A 23,361-nucleotide genomic window follows, 5' to 3' on the forward strand; every position below is an offset into this window, starting at 1 on the left:
GGTGAGGGGATTCTTTGACCTTTGAGAAAATATGTAATTGTAAGAGCAGTTGATCAGCCATGCATTATTTGCATGCAAATTGAGGCAGCACAGTAACTACATTGTGTACCATGAAAAGAATATGACTCTGGCTTATGCATGCTATCAATTTAGCTGTGATCGTTGGAGGACCACATTTTATTTATTGTGGCTCATAAGCCTGTAAGGCAAATGAAATGCATTCAGTAGGCTAATTGAGGATGTGCTGCGTGCTGTCTGAATAGTTCCTCGGGACAATAGGTTGTACTTTTCCTATAAGATTACATTTAAGTCCTGTAAGCCCAGATAGCTCAGCTTTTAAACTGTGGTTGAACGTAATTGCAAAACAATTTAGCTTTTAACCGTTTATTTGTGCAACGATGTGACAAAAATCTACCACAAACATGGTAATCTTTCATATTGATTGTTTTCCACAGCAGAAAGGCCCCTTTCAGCCTAAATGTCCATAGGTCATGCCCCTTAAATAGTAACACATGCTCTTGAAAATGTATAATAAAATTCTTCTTTACATTGAATCATTATGAAAAATATATTATTAATGTACAAAATCTTGCATATTACACATGATACAATGAACAGTCTTATATGAGCCAAAAGACACGACATACTACAAAACACAGCAACAATCCAACATAAAGTCAATTAAGATCAAAGTACTATACAGTATAAAGACAGAATCCCTCGTGATGACTTTTTTGATCTTTAAGAGTTTGTGTACTCTGGAATGGATATCTCATCCGTTTCCTGTATTCGGGCCGGCGTTGGTGGACCAACGAGGATATAGTCAAACTCCTGGTGTTGGACTTTTTCGTACACACTTTGCAGACCGTTGGTTTTGGGTAGGTGAGCTGGGTAGTAGTTTTCCCTTCTGGTGTCCCGGGGAAGTGAAGCTGTCTTGGAGAAAGTTGACAGATGCGGTCCAGAGGCCATGCTCGTGTTGGGCCTTGTAGCGGAAGGGCTCCAGCATCGGTCTGAGTGTCCCAGCACTTTGCACTCGCTCGTGCATGCCCAGAGACCTGTGGAAAACAGCATTGCTGTGAGGATGTAATGTGAATACATGTGCTGGCTCATCTGCTTGAAGGTGCTGAAAGTGATCCCAGGTAATGTGACCAGTGTATTAGAAAATGCATTGTAGCATTGCTTAGCTTAAAATAGCAATCACAGAATAAGAAGCATCACTGCATGGATTTCCCCTTCACATCCTCATTTTCCCTCCAATTTTCTATCTTAATGTTATCTTTACTGTGTTTTTTGTGACACTCACTGTTTGTCGGGGGTGACTCTTTTTTGTGCACGTCTCCACTTATGTCAGAATCGCTGTCATTGAAGTCACTGTCCCCTTTTCCACTGTCCTTGCCACTGATGTGAGGATCTCTCGCTGAGATTGTGGTGAATGAATTACCCTTCCATATTGTTATTGGTCTGACTGTCTCTTTCCCATATCCCGGCAGTGTAGAATAACCCTGCAAAGACAAAAAACACACAAACTTTGAGTCAAGATGCAAAAGACAGCAGAGTCAGTGTGAAAGAAACTTGAAATATCTCCTGCATAAATAACGACTTACCTTTAATTTCCCCTCCATCACTCTGCTGTTTGACTCAAAGATGCCTGCTGTCTGCCTGCCATCCTCACAGCCTGTCTCTGTTGGGTTGCTGCTGGCCAACGGAGGCTTCTCTGGAAATGGATGGGCATCAAACACTTTGGCTTTGTGGCTGGCAATCAATGAATCAATATGACCACTTTCCACTTTCTCCACATTTGGTACATCTTCTTTCTCATCATAACCCCCCTCCCTTGTCTCTTTTTTCCGGCGGCTGCAAATGGTTGTGATGAGAATGATAGCCAGCAGGAGGAGAGAGCAGCTCCCTGCCAGGACAATGATGATGGCTATGGACATGTCCCATTCAAAGAGCTCCTCGCTGCCATTTTGAGCCAAGGAGGGCATACTGGGTAGAGTTCCTTCTATGAAGCTCAAGTGTATAATGGCTGTGGAAGTAAGTGCTGGGGAACCATTGTCACTGACCGACACTGTGACTTTGACATTGTCCTCGAGATCATACGTCAGCTGTCTGCTCACGTGCACCTTCCCTGTGTCTTTGTTGATGGAGAAACCCAGGTGCCCCCCCTCTGTGATTTTATAGGACAGCTGTGCGTTTATGCCTTCATCAGCATCTGTGGCCTTTATCTGGGTTACCACATAACCTGCAGGTGCATCTTTGGGCAGGAAAACCTCAGCAGATCCTTTGTAAAGCGGCGGCTCTATGATAGAAGGTTGGTTGTCATTCTGATCAACTATTTTTAGTCTGATGACAGCTGTGCTCTGCAGCTGTGGTGACCCCCCATCGCTTGCCTGGATGTGTATATCTAGCTGTTTCATGACTTCATAATTGAAACTTCTGAGTGCATATATGGAGCCAGACACTGAGTTGAGAGACACAAAGGTGTTCACCGGGGACCCCATGATAAGGCTGTCCACCAGTCTGTAGGTGATTTTGCCATTATTACCCAGATCCGCGTCGCTGGCCTCCACTGTGGTGATATAGGCCCCTGGGGCGTTGTTTTCCACCACTGAAACTTCACTGACAGCTTTAGTAAATTGAGGGGCGTTGTCATTCTCGTCGCTGAGTCTAATGGTGTACTGAGTGATCTTTCTCAGCGGGGGTGACCCAAAATCCTCAGCCATGACCGTCAAGTTATACTCACTAATCCTCTCCCTGTCTAGGGCTGCTGCTGTAACTATCATGTAGCTGTCCTCGTAAGCCTGTCGGAGTTTGAAATGATCGTGGCCGTATAATGTGCAGTGGACCTGGCTGTTAACACCCGAGTCTCTGTCCAGGGTGCTGATCAGCGCCACCAGACTGTCCTTGTCTGCCGCCTCGCTGATGTATGCAATGCCTGTCGTAATGGAGGTCATCGGGGTGATGCTGATTTCTGGGGCATTGTCATTAACGTCTGTGACGTGAATGATGATTTTGCACACGGAGGGGGTCGGGTTGGGTCCCAGATCGGCCGCTTGCACGTCTAGCTCGTAGGTGCTTTTGTCCTCGAAATCCACCGGGCTCCTGAGCGTCAGGCGACCCGATTTATTATCCACTTGGAAAAGTTCTCGGATCTCGTGAGAAACCTGTTTTCCGAACCCGTAGACGACCTCCCCGTTTAAGCCCTCATCAGCATCAACTGCGTTCAAGTCCAGTATAACAGCGCCAGCCGGTGCGTCCTCCGGCAAACTGACTGAGAAACTGTTCTGGTCAAAAACGGGACTGTTGTCGTTAAAGTCAGTTACTTTGATAGTTATCTTTGTTGACCCCGATCTGTACGGGTTCCCTCCGTCTGTGGCGACCAGCTCCACAGTGTATGATGACTGAGTCTCCCTGTCTAGCTCTTTCATTAGCACCAATTCCGCATATTTAACCCCATCCGCTCTCAGGAGCACATCAATGGTAAAATGACTGTTGACAGAAATCTGATAGCTTTGGATGTAGTTTGACCCGACGTCTGCGTCCACAGCTGGGTCTAAGGGGATCCGGGACCCCACTGCTGCATTCTCCGAGATCTCCACTATAGATTCCTTGTTTGGGAACTCCGGAGAGTTGTCATTGATGTCCTTTATTTCCACCTCAACGTGAATCAATTTGTAGCGATCTTTGGAGAAATTGACCACGTCAAAAGTAATGAGACACTGTAAAGTGTGTCTGCAGATTCTTTCCCTGTCAATTCGTTCCCCGACAGTGAGTTCCCCGTCGCTTTCTCTTACCCTGATGAATGAATCATTGAATTGTTTCATCATCCTGAAATTGGTCTTGGAGGAATGAGACAGACTCAAGGACATGTCCTTGGCAAGGTTTCCGATGACTGTACCTGGTGCGCCCTCCTCATTGGTCTGGTATCGAATAGTATTTCCCTCGGACTGAGCCACTGAGGCAAATAAAAATTGATGGATTGAGAAGAGAAAAATCCACCGGTGCCAATAAGTTATAAATTTGCGCCGTATCATCTTCGTAGTAATGTTTCCCTCGGTAAGCAGCCTCATTGTGCGCTGAGCAGTTCACCTCTGGAGTGAGCTCTCCATGCAGCTCCCGCGTTTCTGAACTGAACTGAGCTGGAAGTGAAAGTTACTTGCTCCTTGCGCGCAGCCAGTCAGACACGCTTGTTGCCTCGCCTTCAACACAGCTCAAAATTCTGCAGTGGCGGGGTTTATACAGCTCCTCATGCTAATGAGACGAAGTGTGACCAATCCCTCGCTTTAGAATTAAAAATACCCCCTTATGAAAAAAAAAAGAAGCAGCTATAAGCCTGTTTTGAGAGTGTACACTGAAGCAAGTTGCAAAATAGGAAAAAAGGGCAGAGAGATATGGCATTGCTTGAAGATAGTTCCTGCACTGTTTATCGTCTTAATGCAGCCATTACCGAGTGATGGTTTTATTTAGCAAAAGCCTATTTCTTCTCCTTTTGATGTTGAGTTTATTGTCTAGCGAGCGTGCCTGAGGAGCGAGGAGGTGTGTCTATGCGTGTGCACGCGCTCACAAGGCCGGCTCAATTGTTGTTGTTTTTTTGTTTTTTTTGAGAGCTGAATGAGGTTTTGTTCGGGGTGCATCTCGTTTCAGAACAGCTTCATTATCTGGAGACACATTCAGCATGAGCACAACCGCAGCCCATCTGAGGGAGGAGTGATGCTACACCCACACTGCTTTCTTTTTTTTTTCTTCCTGATTATCTGTTATGTATTGGAAAAAAGATGATCAATATAACATCATGTCAGTTTTGTAACCTGAATGTAAAAAAAACAGCAGATAAACAAATGAAGAAAATATTTTGAAAATATTTTCTCATATTTGAGATCAAGAGTCTTTTTCATCTCTCCAAATCACACTTCAGACCTTACATCTCGCCTCTCTCCTAATTTATGGAAAACATATTTATAGACTACTGATAGATGTTTATCTCCTGGGTTTTGACTGCAACCCCCCAACTCTGAAAACACAACTTCCAGCTGTTATGAATTTCAAATTATATTCGATTCAACTAATATTCACAGCACTGTGATGAGGATGGGCCATTTACTTTTGCACCTTTATGTGTACAGTTTCACAGGAACTGCATTATATGGCCGTTTGTACACACACCACTTTATTTGTGGTTATGGGCTGGTGGTGGCTAAGCTCTTTAGTTCCAGTTGAAGGAAATCTTAATGCCGTAGCATACAATGATATTTAAGACAATAGTGTGCTTCCAACTTTCTGGCAGGAATTTCCTGTTTTAAACAATGCCAACGTGCACAAAGCAAAGTACATAAAGAAATGGTTTTCACAGTTTGGTGTGAAAGAACTTGACTGGCCTGCACAGAGCCCCATCCAACACCTTCAGGTTGAAGTGGACGAAGACTTCCAGCCAGGTCTTATCACCTCACTCATGCTCTTGTGTCTGAACAGGAGAAAAATCTGCAGCCAGGATCCAAAATCTTCCCAGCAGGGCACAGCGTGTTATAGCAGAACATCAGAGAGCATGGTTTTGGAATAACATGTTCAGTCATCACTTTTTGATATAATACTGGATTGTTAATGCACCTTGCTGAGGTGTCCACATACTTTTGGCCATGTAGTGAGCTCTATACATATTCTTAAAGAACAAGCATGTAGGATTTAGTGGCATCTAGTGGTGAGGTTGCAGATTGCAACTAACTGAAGACTCCTATCTCAACCACCCCTACCATGGCCATGAAACCATTAAAACACAATAGGCCCTTGCTAAAGCCAGTGTTTGGGTTGTCCTTTCTCAGCGACTGTAGAAACACAAGTGCAACATGGTGGACTCTGTGGAAGACTCCTGTAACTGTAAAGAGATAACTCAACAATTCTTATTTCCAGGTCATTATATGCTGATGAAGACATAAGTATGAACACTATATTACATTTCTGCCAGTAGATCCCCCATAATCCTACACACTGGACTTTTAAGTGCTGGAGTTGGCCACAATACAACACCACCGCAATCTTCTCTGGCACGTTGACTACTGTTCTGGATTGAAACACATGCTCTTGTTTTATTGTATCTGTGCAGCGTTGGTGCAGGTATATGTCAACCCTTGTTAAGCTAATTTCCCAATTTCCTTGAAAAGCGATCGTGGAATTGTCTGTAGTGGTAATATTGAAAAGAAATCTGTAAATCTTCACCCAGGATCTGATTTAGTCTCCACAAACTATGTGTGCATGCCCATTCTTTCTTTTTAAATGCTCTGTCCAGCCTCTTGTGGAGCTTATTAGATTTGATGGAGTGATTTTTTTCAGTATAATTATGTTTGTTGCACTTCTTTGTTCTGCTGCTGTGGAGACGACACAGGATTGTTAAGAAACCCAGAATACAACGGTCGTACTGCCCAGAATCCGGAAAGAAATCGCTTGTTTTGGGCCTCTGCTCACACTTTATCTGCGACTATTTACTTCGAGCTTCTCCATCGACTGTGTATCTAAATGGGGTGTGGAGGAGAGTTGTTGAAGATGACAGCTTGTGTGTATTTTGCTCAGAACGATTCATTAGTCAGCCATAGAGTCAACAGCGTGCTGCAGTTGAAGCACAAACAATAATCTGAAACAATAACACTAACAATAGCAATAATAATCTGAAACATTGCAAGAAGCCCACAGAGACACATTGAAAGGGAAAAGGCTGCAGTAAACAACAAAGACAGGAGGGCAATTTTACAGTATAAGCTTTTGAACTAATGGAGAGAACAACTGTGACAGAATATTTCGTAAAGCAGAGTTTATCACATGTGGAAAACCAGTGCTTAGATGATGTTTGGAGAAAGATCAGATGTTGGCATTGCTCTGAATGCAAACAATGCTGGCAGATTATTCTAATCATCTAATTAGATTCATGCTAAGGCTGCCAACATTTCTTGAAGCACAGTGTTAACATGCAGTTTGTCAAAATCATCCACTCAAATAGAAATATACAAACAAGTTTCCCGACTTTAAAATGTGTTAATCACGTATACTTACTGCATTATCAGTGGGATACAGTGTAATTAGTGTGCAGAGGTTTAGATATGTTGGCAATTAATATGAAGACTCCTGCGAGCAGGAGTCCGGCAATGACAACAATTTGAGAAATGTACAAAACATTCATTCAGGCTTCTTCGTGAACTGCATGAAATCTATTGCCACCTGATTCTTTCTCATCCTCAAATTCATTTCTTCCCATGCTGAATGACACTGGGTATATTTTTAAGCATCCAGAGTGCAATACAATCCATCTGAGGTGGAAGATATTCATTTTTTCCTGTTATTGAGATTCTTTACTGTGTTTCAGAGAGGGCCCCAATGCACACCTGGGTCTATGTGAGATGTTTGATGTTTCCTTTAACTTGCGCTGTCATTAACAGGCTAAATTTGGAGGTGCTCCACTGGGGATGAAATTGGGAAAAATGGTGGAGTTAATTGCACACTCAAGGGGATTTTGTAAGAGTACTGGTTACAGTAAAAGCTGCACTAATCAGTAGTTTCATAGTAACAATGGATCAAATAGCCATGTCCAATGTGAAGGTGCTGTTTGCAGTGACAAACCAGAATCAGCACCTCACTCTCCAGTTCTATCAGCTTTATGGAGCATTTTAGCATTTTTTAGCTCACTGTTTTGGTTTTATGGCTTTCAGCAGCTGCAGGCAGCTATTCAGAGCCACAAAAAAGTGGAACAACGTGGAGCATTTAGCCGCTAAAGAGTTAGATATTTTCATCAGACGCTGGTGGAGACCAAAACAGAGCTAACAGGACAGTGAATATTTGACTTATATTCATCAGGTGGAAACAAACATGACTCCAAACGAAGGTGAATACCACAATATATTTGCTGGATGTGGATGAAGTAAATGTTTGCTAACTAGTTAGCCATATTGACTTTGTGAAGTGATTATATATAAGAGTTTTATTTACAGCTTGTTGCATTGCTCCAAGAAGGCTAAAAACCTCTCCTGGTTGAAATACATTTAACACAGCAGCAGGAAGCTAGCTTACTATTATCTTCATCAAAGTAATGAAAACGGAGGACAGTTGTCTATTGCTGCTCTAATATTCTACAAGGTCGTCATGCTGAGACACATCTGTCCACCTCATGGTGTCGCAGCTTCAGCACTGAAGTATAACAGGGTTTGTACAAAGTCTTGACAATTGGGAAAATGCTTCATTTTAACTATTTTCAAATGTTTTCAAATTTGGGAATTTACTTGAATTCTAGTATATTCCTAAAAAAGTGCTCGATTTTCAAATAATTTACAATATGCATTGGTTGCTGTGAGTTAAAATGATTCTGTTAACTTTAATTGTCACAGTTTATTTTAACATTTTAGATGTAATGATTAAAGTTTTGACAGGCTGGAAATTCTTTGGTGTAGGTACCTTGAAAGTGCTTGAAAAGTGCTTGGATTTTACAATTAGAAAGCTCTCCAAACCTGTATAACTTCTAAGGCAGCAAGGAAATGAGTAGAAACCATCCATGACAATTCATTAAGCAGTCTGATGAATATTGTTTTCTTCTTTCAGCTCAATTTAGAGCCTCATATTACGTAGACTGATTTGTACTTTAATGAGTGCAGAGGTGATCATAGAGTCGGTGTGGGCGATTCTCTTTGGATTACATTAAACCAGGTCAAACGGCTGTGGCAATGGATTATTATACTACAATACAGCATTAGTTTGAACTGGGACGCGGAGGAGTTTATATGAATTTATGGTAAGTAAATGATTGTTTATGGTTGAGGAAGGTTATTTAGCAGATGGGTGTTTTCATTGTGGTGTGCAAATTTCACAGTCTATTGTTGCTTCATTTACATATTAAATTTAATTGTATTGTGTTGTGATTGAGCACATTAAATATATGGAATGTGATGGATTTTATGCTCATTACGCCCTGTGAGACATTCGAGCTGCATGGATGTCTGAGTTCCAAATAAGCAGTGCTCGACAGTTAAAAGTGGTAATAACACAGAGCAGAATTTGATACTTTAAAAAATGAAATATTCCAATACATGTGCTCAAGGTCACCTCCACAGGATGACTTCATGCAGCATCCCACACTCTGAATTCAAGCTACATTTTATATAAATATTTGATTTTATATCTTTGTAGCAATTTATATAACTGTTTTTTATTCACGGCGAAAGCAGCCAACTGTCAGAATCATTAGTAATAAAAAATGTCTGCATGATGCTGATGGAAAATCATGATAGCATTTTCATGATTAATGTTATATAATTGTGTCGAGTGTTGCTATTTCCATGAAAGTCACTGGCAAATTATTCACAGCCTCAAACAGATTCAGTAAGAGAGTGAAGAAAGCAAGCGGCAAACGGAAAATGTATGAGGGGGAAAAAAAAAACTGTTGCAGGGAAAGATATTTCAAATTTACTGTTGGCCCACAGACACAATTCCATATTTAATGGGATTGTAAATGCATTCAGTTTCAAGGGATGCCTTCGCATTTTTAGTTCTCTAATCACTCTGGTCCATAATGTGCCTGAAGAAATGCCATGATAGTCTGCATTTGTGGAAGGCACTTAGCTTCGCATTCTTTTACAAAGATTAGAAATCAGAGGCAAATTATACTGTGGTGGAGCTCAGCTCTACTGAATGTTCCTCTGGTGGGAGATCACTTGCCTTAAAGCAGCCGTTCCCAACCTTTTACTCTCATGTAGCTCTACCCCCACAGCCCCGTCAGATGAACTGAAGTGCCCCTTCATCGACACCACCCATCTTGTCTCGATGTGTTCAACTGAATTGATTTTAAACTGTATGTTAGGATTTTTAGTTGAATTCTAAATGTTGCATTTGCTCTGTTGGCGCCATTTGATAGTGACAGAAACTGGATGTTTCAGCCATTTATCCAATACTTTTAAGTAACTCTTCCCACTGATTATTGGTCACTTAAAGCAATCTATTAGAGCCATTTATCAATAACTTTTAGCTTTCTGTTTCAAGGATTTATTTGTTACATTCAGCTACTTCAACAACATATCTGCTATTTCTGCTCTTTCATGATTATTTCTGATACGTTTATGAACAATTGCAACTGCCTCTGATACCGTCAGCTGTCTATTTCAATCATTTATCAATTATCTTTACATATATGTTTAAACGTATAAGCATTGCTATTCAAAGTAAAGGACAAATGGTTGAAATAGGCGAACAGTAAGTAGCATTTAACCATTACTTTAACTTTTTCCAACTATTCTGCTATGTAGCGTTCAGGTGTTACAGCTCAGCAGGTGGACAACATACAAATTAGTTGAGATTCTCTTCAATCTTCCCAAGTACCGCTTGGCAACAGCAGAAGTGCCCCTACAAGTACCCCTGGTGGTGAATCACTGCCTTAAGAACTCAATTTTCAACTAGACTCACTCTCACCAGCTGTTTCATGTCAGTTATTCTGTTCATGCTCAGCTGGACATTAAAATATGACATTTGAGTTACATTTAGTTTAAGTGATCCTTCTGAAATGTCGACAGGGGCTATTAGCACATACTTATGGCCATGCAAGATGTGAACTTTATTGTTATTTTAGAGTTCAATCAAGTGTTTTCTCTGCTCAGGAGGAACTGTTGGAAACAATTCACAGAGTCATTTTCTTGACAGTGCACCGGCGCAGTACGTACTGATGCATACATGGAGGTACGAGGGAACAAGCTGTGAAGAATAAGGGGATGGCAATGTGGGATTTTTATACTGTAGGTATATTTAACTACTGAGCACCTGTTCTGTTATTATAAACTCTGACTATTACTGAGCAACAGAGCCGGATGAATCGGGGGAAGATGGAGTAATGAGTTCTGTGGAGCATTTTAGAAATCTGTTGTGACTTATTTCAAAACATATGACTTACGTACACTGGAGAAGTACAGGTTATAACAAAATGAAGATGGGGAAACTGCATAGTTCCTAAATAACTACAGGGTGCATATGTGTCTTTATTAGCTCAGTACCTGTTAGATTAAAATATCAACAGTGTAACTTCTTTGTAAATTCCTCCCAAATGCCATGCTCAGTAGGTCACACTGTCCTGATATGAGAACAGGTGCTTATTAGTCCCTTGCTTCTCATCGTCCCTTTTACCTACATGTCTGTATTGGTTCGCAGTGTACATGTACTCCATAAAATTACACAGTAAACTGGAAAGAATTGCACCATATGTTGCAGACTGTAATCTTAAGTGTTACTGACTAATTAAAGGAATAGTTTGGCCTTTTTTGGGAAATGTTTATTGGCTCTCTCGCTGAAATATGAAGCTACCACCGCATTTAGTTTGCTTAGCTTAGCAGAATGACTTAAATAGCTAGCATGCCTCTGTCCACAGGTATCTCACAATCAGATAAATAACGAATGTGTTATTTCTTTTGTTTTTTCTGCATGAAATTCAAAGTGTAAAAACGATACGTTTTAGTGATTTTACAAGATGTTTTTAAACTTTGGTTTTTGTGCCCATTAAGCAAACAACGCATGTTAACTAATGAGCTGTATAGAGGCTGGTAGGTGTTTGCTCGACTTGCTCTTTCCCCATATTTCCAGTCTTGGTCCTCAGCTAAGGCTGCTGGCTGCAGCTTCATATTTACTGCACAGACATGAGAGTGCTATTGATGTTTTCACCCCCCCAGCAAGAAGGCAAGTCAGTGTATTTCTCAAAATGTTAAATCACATACAGCAATCAAGACATTTCACAGTGAATGTAGTTATTTGTGCAGGTAGAGTTTATTTGAACAAAGCCACAGCATTGTTGCCTTCTGTCTTTGTTATCTATGGAGTTGGAGCTGAAAGGATTTCTTTTACCTCTGAGATAACATGGTAATGGGGTCACACTCCCCTCCCATTCAGCTGTGTCCTTTGTCTTCCATTGGTGTCTACATATGTCGACCTGGTCCACATAACTGCCCCATTGTATTGCCTTAAGTGATGCACTTCACAGGGATTTAACCTTCACATGAAAGTTGTTTAAACATGCTGTGCAGTGAGGTTATGTGAGTCAACACTTATTTTCAACACAAGTCTTTGAAGTCAGTTTTACTCACCAAAGGGATAGATCAGGACATTAAAAATATGTGGTATATAAGGAAATGAAGATTGGCTGAGTTTAGTAGACCAGATATGAAAGGCATTATGGCTCGTCTTAGCTTATTGTGGGCTGTTGCGATGCATTCTTCAAAACATGCTTTTAAATACAGGCTGTGAAATCTCAGATGGCCGCAGCTCCCACAGGCAACATCAGATCTTTTTGTTCTGAAGATGCTCTCCGCTGATTAATTCAAACATCAAAATAAAACTCTGGTGTTTTCATATGCGAGAGTAAAGCCTCCGACGTCACTTGGGGGTTTCAAACCCCATCGGAAGTCTTAAACTCAGAGAGATACCAATGTTATGTTTTATTGATTCTTCTCCTGGAGTTTGGAGACAATCAGGCGGGTGAATATTTCATTTCTCTCTTTATGTTTGGACTGAGAGCTGTATCCCAGTGTTCAAGGTGCCTCTCCAGACATGTCCCATAGCAGACATAAACAAAGTTATTAGATGAGCAAGACAAGATTCAGAGGGAAATTCAATGCTGGGAGCTTTGGAGGAGCCCTCTGACAGTACGTTCTGGCAATTCAACCTGTCATGCCTCATTGTTCTTTGGGGAAGATGGGTGTTGTTTGACTTTGAATGTTACCATAGAGCTTATAGACTCACCTCTGGTGAGTCTTGTTTTGCAATATTGTGCATGTAAATGAGAATTTATGTTTTGCATTGAGGTGGTACTCTATGGGTTTTGCATATTGAAGGAAGATCAACTTAAATATGTACAGTAAGTGCAAAGCATTGTGAAAATTTAGGTCATCTTTCACAGGCAGAGAGATTTTCTCTCTTTGTGTGTATGTTTTAAGAGGAGGCGGTGTTATATATGTTTGTGTGTGTGTGTGTGTGTGTGTGTGTGTGTGTGTGTGTGTGTGTGTGTGTGTGTGCGAGCGAGCGAGCGCATGGGGGGTTGGGGGTCATATCTGTAATTCAGCGAGACCATCATGTCTCATACAATGCAGATGGAGGAGGCAGCTTCAACATTTAGTATTTTCTTGCCACGAGCGTTAATATGGCTGTTCCTGCTCATGCTGTTTTGCTGTGAGCAACCTGGTGTTCGAGGCATGTGCTTCACACGACTGGATGAGGTATAATTATGTAAATTGTATTCAAAGGAATCAGCAATAGCTCATGTGGAATGGATGTGTCAACAAGGTGTCCGCATTCGCTGTGAGAATTTGCTAATTAAACATGACACCGTTTCTCTCTCAACACATGGGCACAGTGGGATTTAAAAGAAAATAATACTCTGGTGTATATTGTATTGCTGACTGAAAAATAATCTTCTTGGAAAAATAGGCTTTCATTTTGCCAGTCCAAGTGTAAAAAATGTGCCCCCGAATTCACTACAGGACCATTAAACTTTGTACATGTTGTTGACATGTGTGTAATGAAAGTGCCTAAACTTCAAACAGCCTGTCCGCAGAGCAGCCTCTCTGATGCCCCACTACACAAAAAGGGATGATTTATTACACTGGCTATTTGTCTGGCCCGCTAAATGCTTGAACTCTATTTGACAGCAAGCGTAGATAAACTACTGTGCCTGAATGTCTGAAAAGCACTGTACCTGAAAAGGAAAGATTAATTCAGTCCATCATGAAGCATAAACACATTTTCCCCTTTTTGTGTGATATCTCTCCCCTGATGAAACAGTCTGACTGTTCCTTATCTTTTGTGAACTATTCAACATGGGGAACAAGACAGAGGGGAATAGCACGGATTGCGTTCTCCTCAGCTTTGGTTGCAGCGGAGGCACGTGACGTGGGTGAAGCGCGGAGACAATTAATGAAGGAGAGACAAAGTGCTTAGAGAGCTAGTGAATGACACTTGAGCGCTGGCAAGGAGTGAAAAAAAAGAAAAGAAAAAGAGTTTTGAAGTTTTTCTTTTACTCCCTCCTCCTCTTGCGTTTGCCCAAGATGAATTGGCTTTTCAGATTTAAGAAAGTGCATGGCTGAAATACAAAGAGAGGCTCATCTATCAGCCCCTGAATAGTGAGAGAAAATCCTATGGCTGTGTGGAGGGAGGGGTGCGTTGTTGGTCTCTGATTAGACCCTGGGCCAGTCCTGCTCAGGGGCTTGCAGCGCAAACATCAATCCTCTCTTCTTCCCCTTCAAATCCTTTGAACCACTTGAGACAATTTCTTCACTGTAAGCCCCCTTTTAAAGATTTTCTTTAGCAAATGCTCCAGCATATGTGTCAATGAACACTTATTGCTGCTTGGTTGTTTATTATGTAAAATTCTAGCTTGACAAAGGCAAGCTCTGGGCATCAGTAATGGGAGTAAAAAACAAACCGAAACAAAGCATCCAGTCTGCACTTCCATCATTCAGATGCAAACTGTCCTTGGTCCAGTATGTGAGTGAGTGAAGCTGTGGATGAGGCGGTAGGAAGAAAAAGGAGCATTTGAAATGACTCTCCATTATGCGGGGGGATGTCAGTCTAAACACAGAAAATACTGATAAAATTTAAAACGCCTGCCATCCTCTGAACACACACACACACAAAAAGTGCATAACCAATTACACACAGAGCAGCATTATAGAAAGCTTTTATAATGTTTCCAGGGCGTCAAGATCTTAATTTTTGATGCTGCTTTATGTGCATCCGGAGTGCAAATTGGCCTCCCCAGTTTTCTGAAGTGATAAGAGGTAAACACCAAAAACCAATAACTGTCAGCCGAACATTAAATCAAACTGACATGTCTCTTAAAAGGTACGGCCATGAAAAATTAACTGGGGGATTTTTTGAGGAGACTTAAAATGTGGATTTTTTTTTTTTTTTTTTCATCCATCTCAGCTGCTGCTGTGATCTACATTTATTCACACTGTGTGACTGACTTCAGTCTGAGCTTGAAAACAAACAGTTTGGATGACAAAGCTCCATCTAACGTTTTAAAAACTCTTCATTTCAGGCAATATTTTAATGTTCTTTCTTTTTCATTTGCTACATGGCAGCTGGATATAAAGTCCTGCCTTTATTCTCATATTCCACAGAGGCAAAGGAGGTTAACTTGACACGAATATAGTGGTACTGACTCAGGTCGAAATGGTCACCTTGACTTCCTGCTACACAGCCTCTGAACATCCTGTCTCTGCAGTCTCTGCACGGCTGATTCTGCGACCCGTGAGCGGAGACTTTAAAGATTTTATGGGCTCAGTCAGTCTCAGCTGTGTCCTGGGTTCAGGAAAACTGAGAGAGAATCAAGTCAAACCCCGACAGAGTACGAGTGACATTAAATCCTTAATAGTTATTGGTAAGATATTAAGGGATTACAGCACCATGGGATACTCAGACCAAATGGAAAACTATGTGTCAAATATCCTCTCACAGATTACCACGTTACATGCTGATGCGTCCAACAGCCCATTCTGCATGTACCATAAATCTCATCAAAATGTGCATATATGGCAGTTCTGAGAAATGCAGACTAAAATTAGAGAAGGGGGAACTTCATTGCCCTGACACATGTAGGTCTTGAGTCACTTGGCTTTGCATGGTTTCCAGAGAGCAATCGCACAGAGATTGAGCAAAGGTACGGCAAACTTAAACATGTCAGCCAATTTCAGATGTGTGAAGCAACAGAGTGCTTCAGCAGCGCTCGTGGCTCATGGCCTTGGGTTCTGGGCTGTCTGAATCTGAAATTCACAGTTCAGAGCACACCCCGAGATGGAGCCGTAGAAATCCTTGATGCCCTGCACAATGAGGCCATTTCATAGTAGATCACGGCAGTCTCTTGCTGGTGTTGAAGGGAGAGGAAAAGCATTTTGACAGCCCAATGAAGAATTTATTTGAAATGTCTTGTGGTGTTGAGAAGATTTGCGTGCTCTTCAAAAAGCTACAAGGGAAACCATTGGAGGGCACACAGATACGAGTTTACACAACCATTCCCCCAGCGTGGTTAGAGTGCTCTATCAACACTTACACCAGCTAGTTTTGAAGATGATCAGTCCTTTATCCACAAAATCTTGGGGTATTTCTTTCTTTTTTTTTTTTTTCTCTCGCATGTCTGAATTGTCAGTTTGATTCAACACATCACTCTTGACAGTGTGTCCGCATAGCCCGAGCAAACCACACAGATTCCACGGGATCTCGCTGTGCACAGCAGTTTGTATGGAAACATGCAACCAAGAGAGAGAGACGCCGAACATGAGGGAGCATCAGAGAAAGTGATTTAGGCTGACAAGAGAGCTCTCTGCTTGATTTTTGTGGTGACAGGCTGTGACAGTTCTCAGAGTATACAGGTAGGAAACAACAGTGGAGAATTTTGCTTTGAGTCCTTGTACAAAGTATACTTGTCGCCAAACATAAATTGAAAGGATTGTGTAGCTCTCAGACCCAGGCCCACTTGTTCCCACTGAAAAACAGGTCAACACACCAGTAGCAGGCCAAATAATTTCCTGTAATAGCTGGCCACTTCAGTCTTTAGAAAACTGTATTCAAAAAACAGTAAAAAATGAGTTTTTGGAGACTATTTCCACCTGTAGCTTTGGTGCCCAAGCAAGTATCCATGGCACTAGGACAGTGTATGTAGGCTTGACTCAGAATTAGCCTCCATGTTCATTGTAAGAATGGCACATATCATCTAGTACAGTGGTATGGCTTACTGGTGTGCTTTTAATTGTCTTTGGGCAGAAATGGAGGAATATGGGATAGTATATTGGGCTGTTGGCACCAGAGACAATGCTTATCATCAATTCATTGTTGATTTTGGTGTTTTTGAAGAATTTGTTGACAATAATAAAAATGGCCTCACTAAATATTATGGTACACATATTCACCATTAAGTAGTTGCTCATTAGCATGCATATTAGTAAAATATTGGTTAGTTAACTCGAATCTTTGTCCTTCCCATAAGAGAGCTGGTTTTGCACAATGCACCAAGTACTTTACTAACATTTCTTCAGCACTGATAATACCTATTGGTTGGGAGGCTTGAACACCACATAGTGGCAATTTGAAATCGGGCTCAACAGGTCTGTATCTGGAGTCATGGGGTATTTTGTGGAGGTGTGTCGGGAAATGTTTGTTAATATGCTGAAAATGTAAAGCGTGGGTTGGCTGATTGTTTAGTGTCTCGTGTAGTGATTTGTAGAGGCTGGGGCTGTGCCTCAAGGACACGCAGGCCTGTAGCTGTCTGGACTGGGTGAATATCTGTGAAACAGACAGTATGTACAAGCCAGAGGGCATGTGAAATAATTCACTTTTATGCTGTACTCCTGTCTAACTGTCACTGTCTTTTATTTCCAGTCAAGAACAGATTATTATCTGCTAGATTGTTTTCTTTCTTTTTTTCTTTCTTTCTTTCTTTCTTTTTTTTTTTTTTTAGCACCACGGCCTTTTAATATTTTAAGACTGGTTGTGCTATTGGCTCTTCATGGTGGCAGACTGTGGGGTGCACTGGGGACAGTTTGCATTTAGGTGTGGCACATGGCATTTACTGAGACGGGATGTGTGGTGGTAAATTTGGGTCACACATATGAGTGATTTGATAGTTGGTAAACCTCCTCTCAGCTTCTGTCTTCTCTTTTTTTTGCCTCTTTTATTGCACCACCTGCAGATTTATCCTTTTCATCTAATCAATAAAAATGCTTGTAACAGCGCTTCAGCTGACCATTTGACTGCTGTATTCATTTATAAATGAATGTAGTAGATTAGGGGGTATTAGGCCCAGGCTAGTGATGTTTAAATCACTGCTCCTCTACCTCGGTTACCTCCATTGTTTTTAACTAAATGTTCCTCATGTGGGGTTCAGTCTAACATTCTGCGGTAGCAGCCTTGTGCACTGGCGTACATCCCTAGTTTGGTCCTCAGCCTTCTCTCTACTCCGACTCACACACACACACATGCAGACACACAAAGGTTAATTAGGCACAGGTGTGCTTCGCTGACCTGCTGGATTGCTCGTGGCTGTTTCCGTAACACAGTGTGTGCCCTGCTGGCCATACAGCTTTAAGCGGAGACACCAGTTCCCAGCAAAGATTGAGGCAGCCAATGAAACCTCTCACAGCAAACATCGGATATTCTCCAGAAATACAAACCAAGTCTTCCACCACGGCAGCAGAGGATTAATAGTGCTTTAAAACATATCGTATACTTGTCTCCTTTTCATGGACACGGCTGTAGATGCATCTCCAGAGCTACAGCCGGTGCCAGTGGAGCTAAGTCTACCCTGTATCTGCTACAGTGAAACTAGAATATTATTATCAAGTCTATCATGCATACACTGGATAATTGAAACAGAATTTGAATGCATTCTGTATTGATTGTCTTTCTCATCTACGGTATATATCTATGCGACTGATTGCCATGTCAGGGCCATTCAGCCTACTGGGCACCATTGCTTTGTTAACATGTGGACTACAGAGAGGAATTCACAAGTCACACTAGTGAAAGCTCAGACAGTAGAAAAGATGGTTTAAATATTAAACTATACTCTGCCTGTACTCCAAACATAAAACAGATCTCCCTCTGTTCGCTGTCTCCGTCTGTTGTTGAATATATTCATATGGGCCGGCTGACTGTGCTGATAGCAGGTACATTAAAAATCTAAAGTTTATAAATGTTAGATTGAAGAGCAGGGAACTGTTTGGATTTCCCTTTCATGAGGTGAACCGAATCGGCTCATGTGCTGATTATTGTTCACTCCCTTGAACTAATATCTTCAGGGCTCAGCTTCTGGTCAAGGACAAAACATTCTGGGATGCTCTATTCTTCGGCTTGGATTAAATATTTATTCTGTTTTGAGAGGGGTCATTTCAATTTTGCTCCTGCAGGCTCCTCTAGTCGTTCTATTACATAACTCACAATGGAAACGCGAACAATAGTTCATTTCCTGCTCCTGAAGCACCAAAACGTACTCTGCTGTTACCTGGGTCTCAACATGAAAGTTGATCTCATTCTTGCAGCCTGACTGGCCCCTGCGCTTTGTCCATGCTCTCTACTTCACTCCATACGATGGTAACTCCTATAACTCATACCCCAAAGGAACACAGGAGCCTTGCATTACACATTCAGCTTCAGTATGGCAAAGAAATTGATTGTGTGGAGGGGGAAAAAGCCACTGAAATGCATTGCACATTTCTTATTTCTTCCATATTGCCCCTGTGCCGCACTGGTTTGCATTTTAAATGTAAACATGTGCCACATTTAAAATAGATTTCAGAAAACAAATCATGAACATACCTACATTTCCAGATTTGTTAAACAGTGTGTTTTTGGCTCAAGATTCAACATACTAATTAGCCCCTAGGAGATCCATCTAACAGTTTGTGATTTTTTTTCCTGATTTTTAATCAGTCTAATTTCTCTCTCCAACACACAGGCACGTTCAGTGCCATACACACAAAGCCTCTGTTTGCATAATGTGCTCACTGTCTGCTCCTCTGAGACTAAGCACTGTTTGTGCATCCCTGCATCTATGTGTATCTGCTGCTGCGTGTGTGTGTGTGTGTGTGTGTGTGTGTGTGTGTGTGTGTGTGCAAGCATGAGATTGTTCAAGTTCATTAGTATGTGTTTTGGGAAAGAGGGCTCAACCTCCCCCCCCCCCCACTCCCCCCCCCCCCCCCCCCCCCCCCCCCCCATACTCCTTTTAGTCTGCTGCCCTGGCTGTGGCTCGACCATGATTGCTCTGACAATTCAGCAGAGAGAGAAAAAAAGAAAACACCTTCTGCCAGACTGTTTTTCCTGTTCTGTTATGGAAATGAGATTTTCCATCTCACTTCATCTTCAGTACTTAAATACCTCTTTGCTGAGAATAGGACTGTCTAGCCTGTTAACACATTTCCTCCCATATAAGTGCTCTGTTGTTCTGCAAAGCTTAGTTGAATTTTAGCTTCTGTGCCTTCACAAAGAAATTAGATTTTCTACAAATTGCGTCAAATGTGAACTGTCCTATTAGGCGTACGTTTATTGCTCTCTAAATCACAGTTAGAGTGTGGTGTCTTGATGGCAGACTGCTGAATCTCCTCTTTGCATTATTCCCAAAAGTCACGCCTTATTGTGGTCTTCATTCACTTTTCTCCTCAGACATGCGACATTGCGAGCTGAATTGTGATGCGTGGTAAATATTTTCAATCCCAAAAGCACACTATGTAATTGTAGCCTTCATAATGCCCTTTCATTTATAGTGCACTCTTCAAACTGTATTTCAGGGTGCTTTATCAAATAAATGAGACAAAGAGGCAAGAGTGAACATGAAGAAAATGGCAAAAAAAACAAATGAATAAAGAGGTAAAAGCAGCAAAACGGTAGAAAATATGACCTATCATTTCTTTTTGCCATAGACGATCATCAGTGGTTGGACCCTCCAGATGATTAGCATACAGGACATCAGGTCCGCTCTCATAAATCCACAGGCCCATCAGACAAGCAGCATCATTCACCAGCCTCCTAATCTGAAAGATTTACAGCGGAGTGTCGGAGCAAAGATATGTGGTGTTATCAGGTACGTCCTTTTACTGATGTTTTGGATGAGTTTGGCTCACATTAGCCCAAGAAAACCAAAGAGTTTATCCCAGCATGACAACGTCCAATGACACTGCCAACCCTCTACATACCTGGTGTGTGTTTATGTGTGAAGGGTTAAAAGGAGGGAACCTGAATCTCTGTTAAGGTTCGTCCTGCCAACCAAGGTTTTCAATAAAGCTATAAATTTAGCTTCTAAAAAGACCAACTGTGCAGGATAGCTTGCGAAACGTAAAAATATACTAATTAGCCAACAAAAGAAAGCTTAAAAGGTATGTTTAGCAAAGTGTCCCGCTTTAATGAGGAGGGACTGATAACATACTAGCCAATTTGTGCAAGCAGATGTCATTGACTCACAATACTAAATTAATTTAATACTTAAAAAAAATCAATTAAGATAATCTGCCCTCAACAGCAAACAAAGCAGACTTGGAAAACATTGCCGCGGAGCTGAAAAGAGAATTTCTTAATCTCAGATAATTAATAAGTAGGCCCCCTTAAAACACTCATTTGGTTTTGCTCTGGAGAATGTGAAATCTGCTCAAATGTACACCAACACTCGTCTTTATCAGGCCTTGCTCTGTAAAAGCACAGAGCCCAGATTCATTTTTACGAGAGCTTACAGTATTCTATTCATAGAGCCCTTTAGAAATAGCAAGCATTCATAATGGAGCTGGGATCTGATTAACCTCCTCGCTTGCTGGCACAATGGCAGGCTACCCTGAGACTCAGCCCCGTAATGGAGTCCGCTATCACCAAGCACACTCCAAACATTCTTCGCACCGCAGGACTCGACGACCAGATTGGAATCCCTTAACTCTCCTCTGCACTCGGCACACAGTAGGGAAACAAAACATCCTCTAAGCTGATGCCCCTCAACATTAATCTATCTCTCTGCTCCACTTGTGCACTTGCGCACATAAACACCATAGGCATCCTCTTTAGTGCCTTTGTTGCAATTTTGCATTCCTAATTGTACACTCATATGAGTAAAGGCAGAAAAATAAGGGAGTGTTGTCTCTACTCTGCATTGTTAACCATCCCTTCTCTAAGAAGCCTTTGTCTGTGAATATGCACCTTTAAAACACACACACTTTTGAATATAATGCAATTAAATGGAGTAGCCCTGCAACAGGCTTTGTACTGTATATGTGAAGCTTAGAAAGTGTCACATTTTGTGGTAGTATTGTAACACATTCTATATTATACTGTATTTCTCCACTATTTTGTTTTTTCTCGTGAGCAAAATAAGACATAATAAAACATGATAGAGGAGCATCAAGTGGAACATTTTTCATAAATTGCCTTTACTCTTAAATCCTTACATGCTGTCTTTAGCCTCTTCTATGATATGAACCATTACAGGGTTGAAGTACTTCAAATGTGTATCACCCACCTCAATGTTGCCATCTCCTGGCCTAACAGGATTAAGCAAGGCACTCACACAGTCCTTTCTGTTGTGGAGCAAATGGATAGCTTGTGCCAAATATGTCAGAGGGAGTGATTACACCCCTCAGTGGCCAGTTGGCCCAACAGTCCGCCCCCAGTGGCCAGCCCTGTGGGGGCTGTCAGGACCAGGCAGACTGGAGCTTGGTAAGGAGCCAGTCCCACGTTTAACAGCCAGCTCCTGCCCAGCCCAAGTGTCATCTGCACCTGCCAATGGGAAACAGTTCTCACCCATCAGATAATGGCTGAGAGGAAATTGCTTCAAGGAGGCGACATTCTAGGATGGCAATATGGAGATGTGGAATATATTCAAGAAGGAGGAGGAGGAGGAGAGGGACCTAGTCCTTGAAAAGGCACAAATTAGCATTGACATACACATCCACACACACACACATAGAGGCACATATAAATATACTCATGCACAGACAGTTTTACATGTGCGCGCACACACACACACACACACACACACACACACACACACACACACACACACACACACACACACACACACACACACAAGCAAGGAGGCTATACTTAATCTTCCCTGCTTTGAATAATATAACCGTCCAAGACAGAATCAAATTTATTCACAGCCCGGACTACCAAGCAAAGTCGTATTTACCTCACCTGATATAGTAACAGCCAACGAGCCATGGGAGTACGAGTGTGTACATCCTCGCTGCAGACGCACTGAAACAAGGAGATTTTCAGTACTGTAGTATCTACAATGACCAGTTCAGCGGTGACGTGGAAAATGAAAATCAAAGTGAAAGTTGGATATGGTTATGTCAAGTCAAATATGTGCCCGCAATCATCACACACAGAATATCACTGGAGGTTAATGTGCAGGCCTGCTGATCTTTTGGGGCCCTCATCCATGTAGCTTAAGGCGGTGAAATTCAATCTGAAGCATGAAATGTGAAGTAGTCATGATAATTGGACTGAAACCCATAGTGGATCTTTTACCAACAGAAAGTATAAAGCACACACTGCGAGGCCACACTTCACACTAAGAGGAGGGAAGCTGATCTCAAGTTGAATCGAATTGGTTGCACTAATTAGCCCCTGTCTGGACAATATGTTCCCTCAAACAGGTGGTTCAAGTATTGATTTATCATTTATTAGTGAGAGAGTTAATGATCTGTGTCTGTGTGAAAAGTTGTGTGTGAAAAGCCGCACATGCTTCCAGGATTTGTTATTGCTCGCAAGCCATCTGATGGCAAAGTTTCAACCTGTAGATGGCACTCTCATCCCTGGTTTTAATCCAAACCTTTAGGGTTGACTCCCCATTTTGAAAGGACTGGCCTCAATTCCAAAATCTGT

General features: G+C 41.8%; 2 protein-coding genes across 4 annotated transcripts in view; one reads left to right on the forward strand and one right to left on the reverse strand.

Moving 5' to 3' along the window:
* Positions 1-23,361, forward strand: part of pcdh8 (protocadherin 8) — a 35,762-nt gene that overhangs the window by 1,018 nt on the left and 11,383 nt on the right. Inside the window, exon 1 of one of the 3 annotated variants that reach the window (XM_070976202.1) lies at positions 20,554-20,572. The exons of the other annotated variants lie outside the window; for them this stretch is intronic. The gene's annotated coding sequence lies outside the window, so the exon portion shown is untranslated. Of the gene's footprint in view, positions 1-20,553; positions 20,573-23,361 lie in introns of those variants that run through there. 3 annotated transcript variants of the gene reach the window in all.
* LOC139340784 (protocadherin-8) lies at positions 371-4,208 on the reverse strand. The gene is made up of 3 exons (XM_070976768.1): positions 1,605-4,208; positions 1,304-1,502; positions 371-1,055 (listed from the first exon to the last, which is right to left on the reverse strand). Exons 1-3 carry the CDS (start codon positions 4,068-4,070, stop codon positions 742-744), a joined length of 2,979 nt encoding a protein of 992 aa, XP_070832869.1. The 5' UTR covers positions 4,071-4,208; the 3' UTR covers positions 371-741.

This window comes from Chaetodon trifascialis, chromosome 12 (genome assembly GCF_039877785.1).
Source record: "Chaetodon trifascialis isolate fChaTrf1 chromosome 12, fChaTrf1.hap1, whole genome shotgun sequence".
NCBI lineage: Eukaryota > Metazoa > Chordata > Actinopteri > Chaetodontiformes > Chaetodontidae > Chaetodon > Chaetodon trifascialis.

Coding starts and splice junctions, on each gene's coding strand:
- LOC139340784 (XM_070976768.1), bottom strand. CDS start 4,070: ATGAGGCTGCTTACCGAGGGAAACATTACTACGAAGATGATACGGCGC. Junction 1,503..1,604: donor TGATGGAGGGGAAATTAAAG/GTAAGTCGTTAT, acceptor TTGTCTTTGCAG/GGTTATTCTACACTGCCGGG. Junction 1,056..1,303: donor AGAGTCACCCCCGACAAACA/GTGAGTGTCACA, acceptor TGTTTTCCACAG/GTCTCTGGGCATGCACGAGC.